General features: G+C 41.6%; 1 protein-coding gene across 3 annotated transcripts in view; it reads left to right on the plus strand.

Annotated features, from left to right (window-relative positions):
* Window positions 1-17,760, plus strand: part of RNGTT (RNA guanylyltransferase and 5'-phosphatase) — a 1,651,651-nt gene extending 1,633,891 nt beyond the window's left edge. For all 3 annotated transcript variants that reach the window (XM_085611178.1, XM_085611177.1, XM_085611179.1), the window contains exons 15-16: window positions 6,206-6,329; window positions 16,880-17,760. In XM_085611178.1, coding sequence (XP_085467304.1) covers window positions 6,206-6,329; window positions 16,880-17,043 — 288 coding nt within the window. In that variant the 3' untranslated portion in view covers window positions 17,044-17,760. The remainder of the gene's footprint in view (window positions 1-6,205; window positions 6,330-16,879) is intronic.
* The last annotated feature ends 2,636 nt before the right edge of the window (window positions 17,761-20,396 follow it).

Genomic DNA, 20,396 nt, shown 5'->3' on the forward strand with positions numbered 1-20,396 from the left:
TACTGAAAGCGTCTTAGTTAATGCTAAAGTTGCATTGGCATGATTGCCCGTTACTGTTATGATTGTTGTCTCAATCTTTTTAAGGGACTTCTTCGCGTGACAATCTTCTCACACGTGGTTTAATAAGTTTGCTAATTAGGATACTTGGTCTGTCACAGAGTTGATCAATGAACCCGCTTTCCCTTGTCCTAGAGTGAAAACCTCCTCTTCCGTGTTAGAACTCGTATCACAAATAGTTGTCTGCTTCTGCCCCTTTCTCTTCCTTTTAACCTCTGTCAGTTGAGGGCTACGATTTCTGGGTGAAACAAGGAAAGGATAGGTCTATTTCCGTCTGCAGCCGTACTTAGGACGTCCTCAATTATTTAAAAAAAAGATTCCATAAGCCCTCCTTGGACGAGCCCCATTTTTAACAGCCTCCTCTCAGCCAGGTCAGTTTCCTTATTCAACACCCCACTGACCGCATGATAAATTTATCAGTTGTGCTGATGTTTGTGGTGCATTTAATTTGAGAACCTAAGTTGCTGGTGGCTTTGCATGTGTCCAGGACCTCATTGCAACCTCAACATAGATCATGTGTGCCAGAGGTGGCCGCGGCCTTGTTTGGATGCAGATGGTCCGCTCTTAGCCCGGTCTTCACACAGCAGGTGAACTCGGTAATTTTTATAGTACTCCTGCACTTTTGAAGTCTCCCTACACTCTGGTCAGTGCGGTTTCTGCAGCCCCTACCAGGACAAACACTCCTCGGCCGTCCCATGCAGCGGGTGAACACTGTAATTTTTACAGTGCTCCTCCTCTTTATAAGTTTCACTGCACCCTGGTCAGCGTAATTTTTGCAGCCCCTGCCAGCGCAAACACTCTTCGGACATCCCATACAGCGGGTTATTGTCGTAATTTTTATAGCACTCCTTGTGCTCTGGAAGTCCCACTACACCCTGGTCAGCATAGTTTTTGGGACACCTACCAGCGTAAAGAATACGCTGGTGTCCTGCACATTTGGTGAACGCGGTAATTTCTGTAGAGCTCCTGCACTCGGAAAGTTCTGCTTCACCCTGGTGAGCGTAGTTTTTGCAGCACCTGCTAGCAGAACTCTACTGGAACCAAGGACATTCTTCCTGGAAGAAGAGCTGCTGCTCTACAGGAGGGACTTTCACTTGCATTGCTGTGTTGGCCTGCTGTCTGCTGATTTTTGTGCTGTAGGAGAATCTGCCACTTTGCTACCTGCTCTGCTGTATTGGCTTAACTGCTTCTTGCCTGGGAGTGAGAGGGACTGTACCTGCTCTCTACAACATCCTTGAACCCAAGATTCTCGAAGGGCTTGTTGGCTTGCCTTCCTGTTTTCTGAAGTTTCAGGGACACAAAAGATTTCTTGAAACTCTGCTGGTTCTGCTGGACTCTGCAATTTGCGATTCTACCCTTGCCTGTGGTGCCCCCTCCAGTCCTGGGTCTCGGAAGTGGGTTCTGCAGCTGGTTTCTTCTAAAATCGACGCAGTAACCCCTTTGCGCCGATTGTAACCGACACAGTTTCCTCCAACGCAGTGCTGATTTGATGACAATGGTCCCAACTGCGAGGTTCGAAGACGCAGCACTAAACATTCAACACCATCTGTGAGGCTCGACTTATCGACCTGACTGCGTAAAAGACAGGCGCATCATGCTCTCAACACTTTACTCCATACAAGGTACAAGGTACTTTTTCTGCGGACCCTACGTGGGTTCTGAAGCCGGCTGCCCTCCATCGCAGTAGGCCTGAACTTTGGATTTGTACCAGTTTCTTGAGACCTTAAATAACCTTTTCACCGTTATTGACTTCTAAGCACTGTTTTTGCATTTAATCTTTACAAAGTCATATCGCAAGTTCTTCGTATTGGATTTTTGTCATTTTGGTCTTTTTTTACTCAGATAAATATTCTCTATTTTCTATACTGATGTGGAGTCTTTTTGTGGTGTTTGCAGAATGTTACTTTGATTTAAGTGTTGCACGAATACGTTACACATTGCCTCTTAAGTTAAGCCTGACTGCTAAGTGCCAAGCTACCAGAGGGTGAGCACAAGTTAATTTATGGTGTGTATCTGACTTACCGTGGCTAAGATTGTGGCTGCTGCTGTTAAAGGGTGTATACTTTGCCAACCTTAAACCTTAATTTCTAACATTGCCTTTCCCCGTGACCAAGTTGGTGTCTCTCAAACGCTAGTGGCATTTGTAGCGCTATCTGCAGGAACACAAATTGAGATTTTTGAATACCCACAAAAAAATTCAACATTTTTATGTCCACTTCTTATACATTGACATTTTCTCAACCCTCACTGGGAACACCTGTGTTGCCACTCCTTCCAAAAGCTAAGGAGTCCGGCAAGACTGGCTAGAAGAGAAAATTGGTGTTATCCTGATGAGCAGAAGCTGTGTGGCTATTTTCAGCCCTCCTATCAAGGGTCACCTTTTTTGGAGAGTGTAACACATTATATGTTGTCTACCATATGTGGTGGTGGGGGGGGGGGTTAATGGTGCAGTGTGTCACCTTAGACATTTCCATCTGTTGACATGCGTACATGGTATATTATTGCATAGTATTAAGTAGTGTGTGCAAGTTGATTTTGTCATCAATATGCAAGCTGTCTTTGATGTCAGGGGCTGCTTCACTGATTTGTTCACTAGCTTTCCTGGAGGCACACAAAACAGATATATCTTTTCTCAGCTACCTAAGAAGTGTGATGTTGCTGCAACTGATAGTCATCAGTCTCTAGCAGTAATTAGGGTTAGACAAAAGGGCTGGCCTGACCTAGCAGCATCCTCACTTTGTATCACAAAAAATGCAGCCTCTGCCATCAACCAAATGATAGTGCTCAGGAAGAACTAATCAGAGGACTGTTCCTACTAAAATTCATCATGGAATTTCTAAAAATAGCCCTCTCTCTATCTTCCTTGCTTCAGTGTGTGGATCTCCACCCTCTAGATGCAGGAAATGAACTTCTACTATCTGGGAAGCTGCTCTCATCTTCCATCTTGTGCCTTGCTAAATCAGAGGCATCCAAAATGGATCCGACTGGCTTCACTTCTCAGACTCACTCACAGAGTCCTACTACTGCGTATTTGCTACCCTCAGACCACACACATATACGGCATATACACATATGGACATTACACATTTCTGGGTAGTCATGTAAAAATAGGACACTCAGCAGTAGTATGTATGCCACACTCTGTGATACAGATAAGAAGATCTGGTCAATTCCAAAACAAAGTATGCTGCCACCATCACTTACATGCTATATACAGGACAGGGACAGTAGTCCTCTGTCTAGTATGAGAGCATGCTTGGTGAACTGCCACAGGACCGATCTAGCACCTTGTATCGTGAGGGATAGACCTAGGCCTCTACGGTAAGCACATACCTAAATTAGCATGACTCTAAGACCAATATAAAAATAGGATGCTCATCCACCTCCAAGTTTAACTTTCACCCATGTCCCCAGCTATGCAATACTGGTAATGCTTCTGTTTGTGGTGGTTGACGTGGTGAGTTTGTCGGTGTCATAGGAGAATTCACATCAGGCTCTATGGCTGGTGTAGGCTGTGCATACTTTGGCCCTGAATATGGACATTGGCACTTGTTTATTATTGCCTCTGTCACCTTCATGGTCAAGGTATGTTTGCCACGTCTTAGTAACATTTCACAATGTGTATCCAAGGCACTGTTCTGCTTGTCAACTATCTAAGTGAGTTCTTTGCGATGGTCTGTAATCTTGTGCTGCCGGCCACATTTCATTAATATCTCCCTATATAGTGGACTGCTGTTGTAAAATTTGATCCTTCCAGAGCAGGCGTCTCCAACCTTTTATGTAGTGAGAGCTACTCGTGATCACTGAAAATCATTGTGATCTACTGAAGGTGAAGCAGCTTGCGCAGTGCTGCCAAACACCCCTGTGCCCAGCTTATTGATGTTAAGCCTAATGTCCGTAGAGCCAGCTACTATGGTTTGAGAAAAATACTTTGACTTGGGACACTAAGGCAGGTCTGCCATGTGTGTCAGTGAGAGTGTGATCTTTGGGGCTGAATTAACATTTCTGTGTATGAATGGGATATATGTGTATGAGTGAATGAGAGCCTGTGTCGTTTGTACTTGTGGCACAGGACATACTGTTCGAGATTTGTGGCACCGTTACATGTATAACACAAACATACAACAATTTTTTATTTTTTTTTAAGTAGGAGAAATTTAAAGTGCAGAAAAATGTTCTGCACAAATGTTTATGTACTTCTCAGTTATAAATATGTCAGTGTCTACTGGCCACTGGGAGCAAGAGGCCTGCTTTGTGTAATCGAGACATTTTGAAATGGAAGACTAATAAAGTGAAGAGTTATAAGTTAACTCTTCATGTGAATTTTTTCTCATTTAAAAGCATTCAGAAACATTATTTTGTTCTTGCTCCAATATTGAGTTTACAATCCCTTTTATTTAAAAGTGAAATACCTCAGTGCTAGTGTCCTTGAAGAGAGTGGCAGTAAGGTAGCCCCATATCCAGCAGCTGAAATCTGAGTTAAAGAGTTATGAATCAAAGGCTAACAGTGGTATTTGATGCAAAAGACATTAGTGCAGAGGCATACATAAATAACCCAAAACACATAAATAAAAAAGAAAGCGCATACATATGAAGCAATATATAAAAAATACTGAGAAAGTACAAATGATGATACACAGTATTGGATTTTATCTGTTCAAAGAGTGACCTGTTCGACGGATGGTGCAGGGCTGAATTGTGGCTGCCAAGATGTCCCCTGATTACCATATAAAAGTAGTTTTTCCTATGGATGGATTACTACTCTTGACACCCATATTGCATTATGTAATGTACAAATCCTGCATTTTCCGTGTTTGTATTTATCTGGAAAAAACTTCAAGTCTGATAAGGCTGTCAATTATTGCAGGCTTATCGGCCACCAATGTTCCTCCCCCTAGACTGCACATAAAAAGCTAAACCAGCAACTCGACTGAGTGACAGGGATATTGAAGATCCTAACACGACACCATAGTGTCTTTTAACTCGTACACATACATCAAGCCAGGTAATGCACATACCAGCATTTCAGATGGCAGGACCGTGACATGGCAAAGATCTCTGCCTGCGCACACTAGAATTTTACAAACAATTCATTATGCAAAATCTTGATTGCATCCATAGTATTGGTGTCTGTATTAAAAAAGAAACATACTCTGTTCAGTAATAGGTTCCTGGAAAATATGGCATGGAAGTACCCAAACCCGACAGCGCTTTGAGGACATAGTAATGACAGTATTACGTTATACAAATAATAAAAACTGTGTTCTGAAAGGCTCATGCATACATGATTTGCTGCTACGGGGAAGTGTTGCTCTTTGGTTCAGTGGGGCATTTTGAGATATTGCAATATTTAATTAGTTTTCCTTTTGAACTGCCTGTAAAAGCTAACGTTGTGCTGTAAAACACACCCTTTGGCCTCAATATTAAGAAATATTTTCTTGTGGAGTGTTCCCCCACTGTCGCCCACAAACTTTTTGAAGATGTTTTCTGTCTTTCCGGTTTTACAATTTGGGGCTGGAGTACTTATGTTTTTTAAGGGGAGCTTTCAAAGTCAAGCCCTGCTCTTGACTCCAAAACAGTCTGCCAACAACTTCCATCAGTAAGTGGCAATGCCCACAAATCCTGATTTGGTGAATCATGGTCTGTCACCTGCACCCCAAGTGGCATTTTTTGCACATGTAAATTCATCTTGGATCCCAACAGTTTTGTGAAATGGGCACTCTAGTTAGTGGAATCTGAACTGGGGAGAGTTCTGCTTTGCAGTCAATAAAAGCGTACATTGTTTGCAGGCAACACACTCAAGTTTGAAATATGATTCAAGCTAGCATAACTCAAGACCAGCTTCGAGACATTAATTAAATCAAAACTTGACTTTCTACCATGATTCACTTATCCAGAAGCAAGGAGAATCATTATAATTAAGACAACCTTTATAATGATTAATGTACTTTTTGCTGTAGGTTTTAATTGTAATGGCTTACATTCTGTTCAAAACGTGAACTTTGTTCAGAATCAAGCGAGATGGTTCCTATAGCTGATAAACACATCATCTATGTCAAAATGCACTTTTCATCCATATGTGTTTTATTTTGAAAATACTGAATTCATCATGAGTGTATCACAGATTTTATTTTTTATTTTTAACCAGGTGACAAGAGAACTGAAACAATACGACAACAAAATCATAGAGTGTAAATTTGAGAACAACAGCTGGGTCTTCATGCGACAAAGGGTAGACAAGAGCTTTCCAAATTCTTACGAAACTGCCCTAGGTAAGTAAAATAATTATATCCATCCTATAGTGTAATGTTGGTTGAAACGTTCACCTAAATTGGAAATATTTTTCACAGTTTTAGCATTCCAAGGTGAAACTGAATTTCTGCAATATGGGTCAGACAAACTAGACTTTTAGGCCCTTCTATGAATTGGGAAGTGGTTTATAGTTCATGAATTGGTATTGGTGTGCCTCGCTCTGTTATAATGCTTTTGTAGTGTTTTAGTTCTCCCAACATATTTGTTGATTGGGATCTGTACTGTATGTTTCAGATTATTGGGACTACATCTATTACATCACAGATTGATTACAAGACTTAGTAGCTCATCCCTGCTTCCCTCGTTGTGTATGGTCAAAAACAGGGTGCGCTTTCAGGGATGGCTAAATGCTATGACTGGACATCTGCAGTGTATTCCTGCCTGGCGTCTTCACCACACATTGGCATGGCATACATAAACGCACCTCTACCCTTAATAACCCATACCCTTTTCTCGAGCTTCACTAGACATACCCCTCCCATTTGGGCATAAACAAGAACTGTTTCTATATTTGCCACCAGCTGAATCCCATCAGCTGAAAGAGAAGTCAAGGCCACTGCACTCACCAAAACCTCAACACCAAGTATCCAAGAAATTGCACTCTCTTCATATCAAAACATCCCTGGAATAGAAGCTCTGAGGCTTGATTTTTTTTGTATGTTTTCGTTCGTATTCCGTCACGCGTAATCAAAACCCATTTCATTAGGGATTCCTTTGTCTTTATTTTTAAATGTAATGGGTACACTGTTCTATGCTTTATACTTTTAGCTCATAATACTAATGTCTCACCATGTTAATTGCCATTTCTGGACACAGAACTGATTAGCACTTGTTATTGGCTTTCACCTGACTGAGCAGCAAGCAAGTCCAACCAGGACTGGTAGGGATAATGACTATTGCAACTGACTGGTTCCCAGGTCCGTAATAAATCTGCTGCCTCCTTCTCTAGCCCCGTCTCCTGTCCCTCTTTTGTGACAGCTGTAACTGAAGGCCTGCACTGGCAGATGCAAAGCGTATTCCAACCAATCATTCCACTCTTAACACACCAGTCAACAGCTGGTATTAAGAAAGCCACATTTCAGGACAGAACGTACGTTTTGGTATAAAAAAGCCATTCCAACCTCCTAACACCATTTAAAAGCTACTGTAATCCGTTCAAATAGATTTGAATTTACTTTCAATTTTGGAAACCTTCAATCCAGTTTAAAACAGTTCTGGCCTTCCTCTGTTCCTTCAAAAAGCAACTGCCCTTCAACTTTCACTGGAAAACACGTAAACGTTTCCTATAAATTGGGTAAAACAGTAAACTTGTCATGGATCAGGTCAGGAACTCTGATTTTGCCAACTGCAATTCCAAACTCATGATTTGTTAGATGGCAAGAGGTTCTATAACCAAATAATTTTTAAATGCATTAATAGAACTAAGGAGTATATTACTCTGTCCTAAACATTTTAATATTATGCTGTACATGCCAAACTCTAACATCTAATGTAGCTAATATGTTTTATACACCAACGACGTGTCTCTTCATATTGAGCAGTTTCAAAACACAATAATTTTATTAACTTTCTTGCCCCCTGTTAAAGTCTATCTATAATTTACAACTAAAGAGGCCGTCTGCTGCTACTTCAGATTTAAAAAATGTCCTGGTACATACAGACAGTACCAAATTTGGGCGGGTGGTTGCAGATTCTGGGCACTAGCACTCTTTCTTGTCTTCTGAGACTTATTTTTCATCATAAAACCTTGATAAAGAGAAAGGCAAAAAGGAGGAAGATAAAGATCAGAAACAAATGGCAAAGAGAGAAATGAGATGAAAAGGAACCTCAGACATGGAAAGGGAGACACAGGAAGTGTAAGGTGGGAGCAAAAAGAAAGCTTGACGTTTATTAAAGCTCTATGTGATAAAATAGCAACTCACTTCACTCAGAAAAGTGAACTGATCTACAACAAAATCACCTCATTCGTAAGCTCTCAGCAGGATCCCACGGCAGACCACTCTTCTGCTCCACCTAACGTGCAGACGCTAGAAAATGTCCCCACGCTCACGCCCGGTGATTTCCTTACTAAACACAGTAAAATCAGGATCCCCTCTGGATATTATCCCGGCTAAGACGACCTCACTGCTCTCCAATCAGTTAGCCACTCCAATTTGTTCAATCCTTAATCTCTCAATGAGAGAGGGTCAACTCCCACCTGAGTGGAAGGCGGCATAAATAATCTTCATCCGTAAGAACCTTAAGGCCCGCCCATGGATGACCTTTCCCATTACCAACCTATTTCACTGATACCCCTCCTGAGCAAGATATTAGAAAAACACATTAAAAAACATCTGTCTGACTATGTCGAAGCCTCAAGATGCCTTGATCCATCCCAACCGGCATCAGTCCCAGGCACAGCACTGAGTCCGCTTTGATCGCTGTCACTTACAACATTAGACAGTCCCAGGACAACGGACAAGCAGTACTTCTCGTACTGCTCGATTTGTTGGCAGCCTTCGACATGGTCTCACATCAGACTCTGCTCAGGACACTCGGGGAAATTAGAATTCAAGGGGCAGCCTTACAATGGATGTTGAGTTTTCTCTCTCATAGAACTCAGACTATCAACCTAGGCCCTTTCCGCTCAAAGACTATGGGACTGACTAAGGGAGTACTCTAGGGATCCTTTCTCAGTCCCACCTTATTCAACATTTATGTTGCTCCCTTAGCTTGATTACTCAGGAATTTAGGTTTTATGCCAATCTCATATGCTGATGACACTCAGCTCCTACTTTCCTTGGACAAAAACAATCCCAACGCTCATGCCACCTTTTCGGAGGGTATGATGGCGATCGCTAGCTGGATGAGGAATAATTTCCTCCAGCTTAATGCGGGGAAACCTGAGATTATGTTGTTCGGAGATGCATCCACGAAGGGGTCCCCAAGCTGGTGGCCAGCAGGGCTGGGCACCGCACCGGCTCCCAAGACTGTGGTCAAAAACCTGGGCATCTGCCTGGACCAGAAATTGATCATGAAGTAGCACGCCACATCTACCGTTGGCGTCTGCTTCCATGTGTTAAGCCTCCTTCTGAGGGTATTTCCCTTCCTTCCTCTGACCACTCGGAAAACCCTCATCCAAACACTGGTGCTAAGCCGCCTGGACTACTTCAATGCTCTTCTGATCTCAGCTAACAAAGCTTCACTGAGCAGATTGCAAGTGGTCCAGAACACAGCAACTCGCCTGGTTTCCAATGCTCCCCCCGAACTGCCTCCCTCCCCCTCTTGCAGCAATTGCATTGGCTCCCAGTGCGGAAGTGGATCAGATTTAAGATCTGTTGCTTTGTGCACAGATCCTTGAATGGCAAAGGTCCCTGGCAGGAAAAATTACCAAATATCTGACTTCCAGGTCCCTATGCTCAGAGACCAAGTCTCTACTCTTGGTTCCACGTTGCAAAAAATCTCGACTAGGTGGTAAAGTCTTCTTCCACCTAGCCCCCTTATACTGGAACCAACTACCCATCTATCTGCGCAGTGCCCGGATCACTTGCAGTTCCGAAGGCTCCACACTACTGCACTGTTTTGATTTGTTCCCCTTCTTTGGCTGGCTGTAGCAGTTCAACAGCATGGAGATACCCCTTGGGGGGTGATTCAGGCACTTTATAAACCAATAAATATCAAAGACTAGACACCTTTGGTATTAAACAACCCTGTCTTTTGGTGGATGTTATGGTTAGGTCTTGAAATAAGTTAAGAACTGACATATAAAAACTGAAAAAACTGTGAAATTTGTCAGTTGTCGTTTAGTGAACTAGCTCTAACTTGTGCCCCGTCGTGCACTGCTTCTGCCTTCAAATATTACATTGCTCATGACAAGTTAAATGACATCATTTATGTCATTTAACATGCCCATGGGGGCAAACCAAAGGACATCATTGACACCATCACTATGTCACTACTATTCACTTGACGCCATAAATCCCTACATCAATTTATAAAAGAAAGTTGATAGTAAAGGGCCTACAGTCATATACAGTGTAGATTTACTGTGTGTACAGGTGTGGTTGCATATGGTAGAAATAGTGTTGGCCCTGGAGCCAAGTCTGGCTGCGCATGGCAAAAGATATATTCGGCAGGGTTTACTTAACAGTAAAGTTTTGGGTACAAGTAGTATTCCAAATTATGCAAGATTAAGGCTGAGCACACCTGGCGTGGGCTGCTGGTGTATATGTTTCTAAGTAGGTTGGTAAGTTAAGCCGAAGGCTGTTGCAAAAATTAGATAAGGCAAAGCTTATGTACATAATAGATCATCCATGAATAGATGTCAGGTCATGTACCCATGTTAATAGTTGTTCTATAGTGCTTTAAACAAATTCTGTGTAAGGTGGACGTTTATTAGGTGAGGTTGTTTATTCTAGAACTTCCCTTAAGATTTTGAGCCATTGCACCTTGTTTAGGTAATATACAATGTAGTGGTGACTCCAATAGATATGGTTTTGCTCACACTATGGTTGTAACAACGGCTCTAAGATTGTACACCTCATTTCAGGAATGTGTGTAGAGCATTATGCTAAGCTGTGTACAGTTATCCATAGGGCCTGGCTGAAGTTGGTCAATGCTTTCTCAATATTAGGAGGGCAACCAAATTTCCTTGTTCACATTGAACTTTCTAATTCGTATTGCATGTTTCTGTAATCCCTCTTGTTTTCAATTATTTTCCATATTTCGTTTTTCAATTAATTTCCAGCCATTGGTGTCTTTTTCCATTAAGTTCTTTTTTTATTAAGTATTCAATCCGATCACACTTAAAACAGACCCTTCCAACGTGTTTCATCCCTTATAGGGACTTCATCAGGGCCTAAACTATTTTGTTATTTTTAAAACATGTAATCAATACTTTTCACTTATTAAAATCAACAACTCTGGTTCTTATTTCTACATTAAATGCTTTAAAGTTTTCAAATTTTTGTGTGTAATTTTTAATCTAACATGCAGCACTTCCATTTCAAGGACTGTATTGATCAACATTTCTGTCAGGTATACAGACTAATATATACACACCATCTCCAAAAATGTAATTAATCTGTGTATTCCTTAAACCAAAAGACACCAACTTTTTAAGAAGTGATTGCAGTTACTTCTGAACTAACACCTCTAGTATTCCTCAAATGCGCATATAAGAAGATCACTACTTAACGTACAATTTGATTTATCCTCCTTCTCAAAATTCTTCATTTCCATTAATTCCCCGTTTAAATGTCTGGGCTCCCAGCTCCCATTGTCAAGAAAGCAGTTTCATGTGTCGATACGCCTAAAGCCTTTCCATCTCTTCCTCTTGTTTATTAAATTATGTTTCTCCTTGTTTTTTTCTTACCTGTTTGACGCAATGTTAGCGAGCCATCTCCTGAATAACTTCCAACCCCTACAACAGAGTGAACCTATATTCCGGGCAGAACTAAAATTCCCCTTCTCTCATATCCTGAATCATCTCTCCAACATATCATTAAATTATACCAGCATCCTCATATACAGTCCCTTCAGTACCGATATTCCTCCTTCTGATCTTTGTCCCTCCCCATGTGGTTAGCTCACATATCTTTCAAGATCTCTTACCTTTCGAGCAGCCTTTCGGTATGTGTGTCCTAGTCCTGTTTGATTAATCTGTTTTAGGTGCACTCATCCCGCCTCTTACATATCCCTCCAATTTCAGCAACCAGTTTCAGCGGTGCCCTGTCTGAGTGTCGACTGCCAATGCATATGTGTGTCCTAGTCCTGTTTGATCAATCTGTTTTAGGTGCACTCGTCCCGCCTCTTACATATCTCTCCAATTTCAGCAACCGGTTTCAGCGGTGCCCTGTCTGAGTGTCGACTGCCAATGCATTCTATGGCAGCCATCTCAAAAGTTCTTCCTGCTGTATTTATCCTCCATAATCACATTCAAGTATCCTGACGCTCCACTCAATCATTCCTTTCCTTTCATAAACCGAGCGTGTATCTTGAGCCTATAGTGGGCGTTTATATATTTGCTGTATTTTACAAATGCCGCAACCCACGCTCCCAATACATGTACGTGGTTGCCATCTTGTAATGGCTATATTGATAAGCTAAAGAGTGGCTTCCATCTTATAATGGGTTTCTTGTTATTAACCTAAGACTACTCCCATTATTAAATGGAAGCCATGTTCTTCCTAACATATTTGTCCTCCATAATCTCATTCAAGTATCTTGAAGCTCTACCCTATTGCTCCCTTATTTTCATAAACCGAGCCTTTACCTCAGTCCAATGATTTTATGATTGCCGGACCCCCGCTTCTGATACATATGCGTGGCTGCCATATTTAAATTGAAAACAAGAGTGATTACAGATACATGCAATTCGAATTGGAAAGTTAAATGTGAATAAGGAAATTAGGTTGCCCTCCTAATTTTGTGGAAACATTGACCAAGGATTGAGTTATGAGGGCAGTCAGAACTCCAGGAGTGGACATAAGAAAACTATAAGATTGGTATGTTTCACCAGTGCTGTCCAGAAACACCAGTGCTGGCTCTCTTTTGGAAATAACTAATACATACCTGTCAGCCTCTTGGCTCAAAATTGTGGGTCATGTGAAATCTTTGAGAGGGTGATACCAGTTACGTGAATAAATACATTTTTGATTGTGTTCAAAGTTTAAAGTGGGAGTTCCCATTAAAATATATTGAGGCATTTTGTTTGTTAGGCAAAGGAATACCAGTGAACAGAGAGTGACATCCACTAAATGTGAGCGATTTGACAGATATATCTCCGGCATGTTGTCAAAGTTTGTGTCCATTATAACATGATTGGTAATAGAAAATTGGGCACTGGTGTAGATTATTGAATTACCTACAGCCCACAAAGCCACAATCAATGCATGATGTCACAAGTGATGTCGTTTAACTAGTGATGTAATATGTGAGGCTGTAAGCTGTGCATAATGATGCTGCAAGGAATAGTTACTTCACTAAAGTATAACTGGCAAATGTAAGTTATTTTATTTTTTAAACGTTAGTTTTTATCTCATTTTATCACCTAGCTATACTCTCACTAGCTGCAGGGCCTGGCTCAAAACCCCCCTTTATCTAATTTCATCACCTAGATATACTATCGCTAGCTGCAGGGCCTGGCTCAACACCCCCTTGCTCCCAACACAACCCTTGCTGCGCAACCCCTACTGTGCACTGCCTTCATCCATGTGCAGTGAGGGGTTGGATGCAGGGCTTGACTTCCAACCAGACCCTGCCCCCAACTCCCTGCGGACGCCCAACTGCCTGTGGGCATTCAACCCAACCGCTACACACAGCCTTAAGCTGTGCACAGCAAGGATTTGACCAATCATTTTCCACCCTCCAGCAGACACCAAACCCCCCACTGTGTAGAACCTTATGCTGTACCTGGCAATCATCCAGGACCTGCTTCCAAATCCCCCCACCAGTGCCCAACTCCCCTTGCTGTGCATGGTCTATGACAAGATTTTTTTTTGCTGGTATCGTAGTACTCACAACCTAATATATTGTGTGTGTTTTTGTAAAATTTCAACTTAAGGGACGCTTCTCCATTCCACTGTGGGTCAGGTTGTTCCCACCCAGACCTCTTGTGTGGCTTTTAAACACTCCAAAGCCCCTCCCACTCCTTACCACCACCTCCTTCAAGTCCTCTAATACTGGCTGCAACATTGTCTTTTGGGTTGCGGCTAGGCAGTCAGATCATTCAGTATCAGGGAACAAAAAGTTCTCTTGGCCAATAAGAATTGCTTATTTTTTGCCTTTTTTGTTACTCCTATAGGAACAACTGTCCATATTTATCTAACTTTTTTCTGAGCCTGAACCCCTTCATGCTCAAACCAAGCCCATCTTTAAATAATTTCTCAAAAACAGCTGGACAGATTTTTACACCAAATCCTGAAAAACTATTTTTTGGAGTAATTTTCTTGGCCCCCATTTGACGGTTCAGCGAAAAACGTTCCTTGGCGGAAACAAAGTGGATGAACGTTGTTTTAGAAGGTTTTAGGCAGATTTGTCAAACAGTATCCATTTTATTTGCAAAACAAACAAGCATTTGCAATGCAATCGGTCTCGCCTTTGGGACCTTCTGTGTATTTAGCTATGCAGCACATTAGCCTGGGTGCTGAAACATGTACTGTTCTTTATCATGGAGGGAAAGTAGGCACCAAACTGCGTGACACAGCTTATGTGAACCTTCATCACACCACCCTATTAGAAGGACTGTCTTAATAAAGAAGCTACAAAATAATTTCTGCTGCTTTACCATGAATTGATGCACGATAGCAACCATAACGGTAGCGTGTGCATTCCCTCCGTCTTATTAACTATTTTAACTTGTATGCGGAAGCCTTTGTGGTTCCCGAGTCCTTAGGTGAAGGCTCCTATGACACACTGATCACACACATTTATTCCTACAATTGACAGTTAACTGAGATTTCAATAAACACAATCTCTAGTTGCAACACATTGGCTGGTCTTGAACAACCAAAAGATAGAGATTATTATGCTGATAGGCACAAAAACACTCTGACTTAAGTCTGAAAATATTCATATGTCATGGAGCCCAATTTGTCTTTAGTTTTGATCCCACATTAAACATGTAACCTTAAATGCATGACTTGACCCGCACAGGAGAATGCATATAATGCTCTTGTAATACCACCCCATGCAATAACCTGAGTCATCAGGCCTAAGATTGATTGCATCATGTTGTAAGAGTACACAGCGAGAGTACTTCCACATAACTCGACAAATAAAACTATACAGCCTGGTTTTTTCCTTTTTGTTTTTCAGTGAGACCCTCATGGCCTTTAAAAACCACCTCTCCTGCCTTCTCATCCGTATTAGCCCCTCTATAATGCTCTCCACAACTTTTTTGTAGCCTTCCATCTCTGTTGACACGTCAACTAATGTGGAGTAAGAAGATATTGGAGATTGTCACAATACCTCTAATGATAAGGAAAACTTAATTCATTGCAATTGGCTTCATAAAACCACTAGGAAAGTGCCCTAGCTCCCCCTTTTCACCCAATATAACTAGTTTCAGAAATGCCACTAGAATATATTGGCTGAGGTGTTGTATTTTGAAATTGTGTAGTTTCAAGTGTGGGCGCAATATTTCTTTTGAATTCAGAAGTAATTACCCCTTAAGGTTGGCCTTAAAGGAATGTGTCCTTATTTTATATTGCATACCTGTTAATAAGAAGATTTAGACCCAAACCTTTCCTTAATACCTCCAATTTTCATTCATCTTTTGAAGCTAATGTGCACAACATACTGACGAACTAAGCTTAACCATGAACTCTGTGAAGAATTTCCACATGCGTATTGATCGATGGTGTCTGCAAGCCCAATTAGCACACATCATTTTAATACATACTTCATCATTGTTACTTCAGAAAACTAGACGAGCTAGCCAACAAGTTTGCAATCTCTGGTGGTCAATGAGGAGCCCTTTAGCCACAACAGAAATCAAATAACAAAAGGGTATTCTGCTGAGTAGCTACAACGACGTGCTGTACAGCTAAGACTAACCAAAACCACCTCCGGTTCAGAAAGGACAGATATTGGTGTTCTAGAAATCCTGAGTGTATTGCCACACTAAATACTGTGAACAAGGCATCCACTGTTTGTAATGGATGTCTCACTCCTCCAAACTCTAAATAAGGCCCTGTTTCTGTATACCAATTATTTCAGGCAGTGTAACAGATTATAATGTTTGTCTCCCACATCTGTGTATTTCAATTGCTGTTTACAGCCCACATTGTGTTGTGAGCCAGAGTCGTCTCAACAAACATCCCAAATAACATTCTTTAGAACTTCAATAGTTTTGGTTGAGAAAGATTCAGATTCCATTCAAGGGCCACAGGAACCAAATTGTCATTCGAAATTGCATCCCCTCTGCAAATGCTAATCTTCTGCCAGATATGTGAGCAAATTGCAAATGTTTTTTTCCAATGAGCCATACTCTGCATTTCTCAAGAGCAGTTACTATGAATATATTTTTATTGTCTATCTAAGGTTAAATTAGGGTTACTCTTCAGAAAGATTGTTTTTTTTGTGTTTGTTTGCTTCAGGATAACATGATTCAACTTCTGAATGAGAACGTCATAATGCCAGTGTGAAAATATTTTGATATTCTCTTTGAGACTGATTACAAGAATTGTCCACCCTTTAGCTGTACAGTCATTGTGATTGAGGTTCAAGTATAAGCAGAGTTTGCTATAGAGTATACTTTATTATTCATTATGGGTTGGCAGGCAGACAGTCTAAAGGTTGGAGGACCTGGACAGGATGTGGTAATTCTCTGAAGGTTGCTTTGTGAGAGAGCGAGGATCTACACTCAAACAACTAGGTGTACTTTAATCATAATCTGTAAACATAAATACTGTATGACCAGAAGAACTAAAGAGAGACATAATGTCAGTAGTAAATGTTTTTACATTTCATTAATGTATGCTGCAATCAAAAGTGTCTCATCGTCTTGTATCCCCTTCTTTTTCCTTAGCTGTGTGTAACAGTATTAAATATCCGGTCACAAAGGAAATTCTATTCGAATTGATTGATAAGTGCACGGCAGCTTCTCAAGCACAAATCCGCAAAAACTCGATGGATCCTGACACAGAGCTGATGCCACCCCCTCCCCCCAAAAGGCCACGGAGTGTAAACTGAGGCAGCCACCTGCGTTTGCTGCAGGGCGGAGGAGGAGCCAGAGAATGGACATGGGTTGAGTTGTGAAGCATGCTGTTATTCCATTACAACTTTGCACTGGAACAATGCAAAAAAGTATGTAGCTCATAAACATTTGCAAAGAAAGCTATCCAAACCATCTTGTGAAGAAAGTAGTTTGATCTTTTCCATTGCTGCCCTGCGAATAAGACTTTCTTTTTCAAATGGACGCCCTCAAGCCTTCCTGAGGAGATCAAGACATCCAAGAATTTTTGGGAAGACAAAAACAAGAGGAAGTGGCCTTTTTTATATATATCCTGTTATACGCCACGTTTAATTTATATTCAGGCAGTCCAGAACTGTGAACATGGACACCACCGATTCCTTTTTTTTGTGAGTGACACTGTTTCAAAGTGGAGTTGCATCAGATCAGGATTTGTTCTTTTTTCCCTAATTTATTGTGGTTTGCGCTTCTGTGGTGTCTAAACAAACCTACAATATTGTTTGCAGATTGTATGTGGTTAAAAACGTATGTTTTCACTGCTTTTAAAACGAAAATCAACTTCATTTTGAAATATTAAAACCTTAAAACACAGTATTGTACATAGAATACCTTTTATATGATGATTGTTCTGTATTGATGATTGGGTTGGTGAGTTGCTCCTTTTTATTTTTCCACCTATGCTTCCAAATAACATAGTAAATCCGTGTTTGAGTGCACCTGTGTACATCTTTTTATTCGTATGGAACAATAATGCAGTAAACATACCAACCCAAAGGGCGTAATATACCAATTCCAGTCCAGTGTACTGTTAACTGACCAGTTGTGAAAAGTATTATAAACTTGTTTTACCAGCTTTGTAATTTTGTAAGCCAAGGAATTCCTGTATAAAAATGTTTGCCATTGAAGGGTATAGAATGCGTCAACAGTTGCTAATCAATATGCGCTCATAAACAGGAACACATGTACATTTTTGAAGCCGACAACCCTGGCTGGATGGCACATCCATGGACTGATTCATTATCGTGTAGTCTTTGATGTGGGTGGCACCTGGTATTCTGAAAACTCATTCCAAGTGTCTAATCTATGACAAAAAAGTGCAGGGACCAGCCGCAGGGCAGCAGAAGGCCAAGGTTTACCGAATCTTGAGGCTTCCTAGTCTTGATTCTATCTCATACCTTTTTCTTCTGCCATCCTACACTCATCTCTTTATCTCATGCTGCTTCTTTTTTTATCCCTGCTTGCTCCCTTGGTCACTGTTGTCCTTTCTTTCTCTTCCACTTCTGATCCCTCTTTTTCACCTTTTTTCTCTCTCATTGTCAATGATTTTAAAAAAAAGTCTTGATCCCCAAAGTGTAGTCATGGTACTCACTGGCACAAATTAAGCACTCCTTCAAGAATGTGAGCGACTACTCAATGACACAAAAAACTATGAGAAACTTGCACACGACCCCAGCACTACCCTGAAAACACACATCCAGACTCTTGTGGAAGATGCAGAGAACACTGGGCAGATCTCCAAAAGTGAGGCTACATTTCTTACTACGACACAAGCCAAAATACCATACTTCTATACTGTGCCTAAAATCCACAAGAATATAACACCACTCCCTGGACGCCCCATCGACTAAGGCATTGGGTCTCTTCTGGAACCCTTGTCTCGCTCCTGTGACCATTTTCTACAACCCTTGGTCCAGTCAACTAGTACGTACCTAAAAGACACTAAAGACCTCTTGGGACTACTAGCAGCCATACACTATGACCCCAACACATCCCTCTTAGTATCACTTGATGTGGAGAGCCTATACACCAGCATCCCTCAAGATGACACCCTGAGAGTACTAGAAGAGGCTCTCAATAATTCCAACTGGCAATACCTCACACCCCCATCTTTTGTGCTAAAATGTGCAACCCTTGCACTAAAAGAGAACTACTTTGAATACGAAGGCAAGCTCTACCTCCAGAAGTATGGTACTTCTATGGGGAGCGTCTTCGCTCCCAACGTAGCGGGCCTGTACATGTACAACTTTGAGACCAAACATCTTCTCACTAACAATCGACCACGCATTCCTCAAATCAAATTTTACAAACGATACATCGATGACATCCTCTTGATCTGGAAAGGAACCAGCCAATCCCTGGCCACATTCTGTGACTGGCTGAACACGTGTGACCCCAACCTCCGTTTCCCACATAACTCTGACAGCCACCACACGACATTCTTGGACCTGGACATTAAAGCAGTAGCAGGAGGCCTCATGAGCAAGACCCATTTTAAGCTCACTGACCGCAACTCCCTACTACACTTTACTAGTTTCCATCCCAGAGCTCTTCGTGAAAACCTCTCATATGGCCAATTCCTCCGACTGTGCAGAAACTGTAGTGACCCAAAGGATTACAAAATCCAAGCCACCGACCTGTGTCACAAACTACACCAACGTGGCTACCCTACAGACATAACAAAGAAAGCCAACAAGAGGGCCAGAAACCAGAACTGTGAAGGCTTGCTAGAAACATACATCCAAGAACCGACGCCTCCGCCACTAACATGCGTGACGACCTACAACACGGTGACCAACAAGGTTTCCCAAATCATCAGGAAACACTGGAGATCTTGCACACAGGCAACTTCATCTGGGAACCTCCCCTTCTTTCGAACAAAAGACAAAGATCCATTAAAGACACCATAGTATCCACCAGACCCACACCCCTTCCTAGACCTATGAACACGGTCCTGAACGCCTGGGTTCTTCCAAGTATCAAAGGGCACTTCCCTTGCGGAAGTTGCAGCGTCTGTCACATCACTGAGACGACTAAGTACCTAAACTTTGAACCTGGAAAAACATGGGAACTACGTAAACACACCAACTGCAACACAGAAAAGGTTGTGTACCGGATCATTTGCCCGTGTAACCTCACTTACATCGGTATGACCACCCGCAAAATCAAAACCAGGATCTGTGAACATCGCAGTACGATACGCTGCAAGAAAAACACCACCAAAATGACTAACCACTTTCTGGAAAAAGGCCACACGACCAACGATATGCGATGGGTCGTCTTGGAAGCTCTGGACCCCAACCTGCCAAACATCCAAAAACGCCTTTTGGAACAAGAACAAAGATGGATATATCGCTTGTCAAGCCATATCATTGGCTTGAACGATAATATCCCCTGGAATAGCCTAAGAAGATCATAAATTTGCCCCCAGTCTCTAATTTAAACTTTTATTTTCATAACTTGCATTTGCATAGGTTCATCTTAAGCGCTTAGGCAACACCCACTCAAGGCTCCCAGTCCACACCGACTCATAGCCCCGTTTTTTCTATGCCTCTTTGTAAAAAAAAAAAACCTT

This window comes from Triturus cristatus, chromosome 6, assembly GCF_964204655.1.
Source record: "Triturus cristatus chromosome 6, aTriCri1.1, whole genome shotgun sequence".
NCBI classification, from domain to species: Eukaryota; Metazoa; Chordata; class Amphibia; order Caudata; family Salamandridae; genus Triturus; species Triturus cristatus.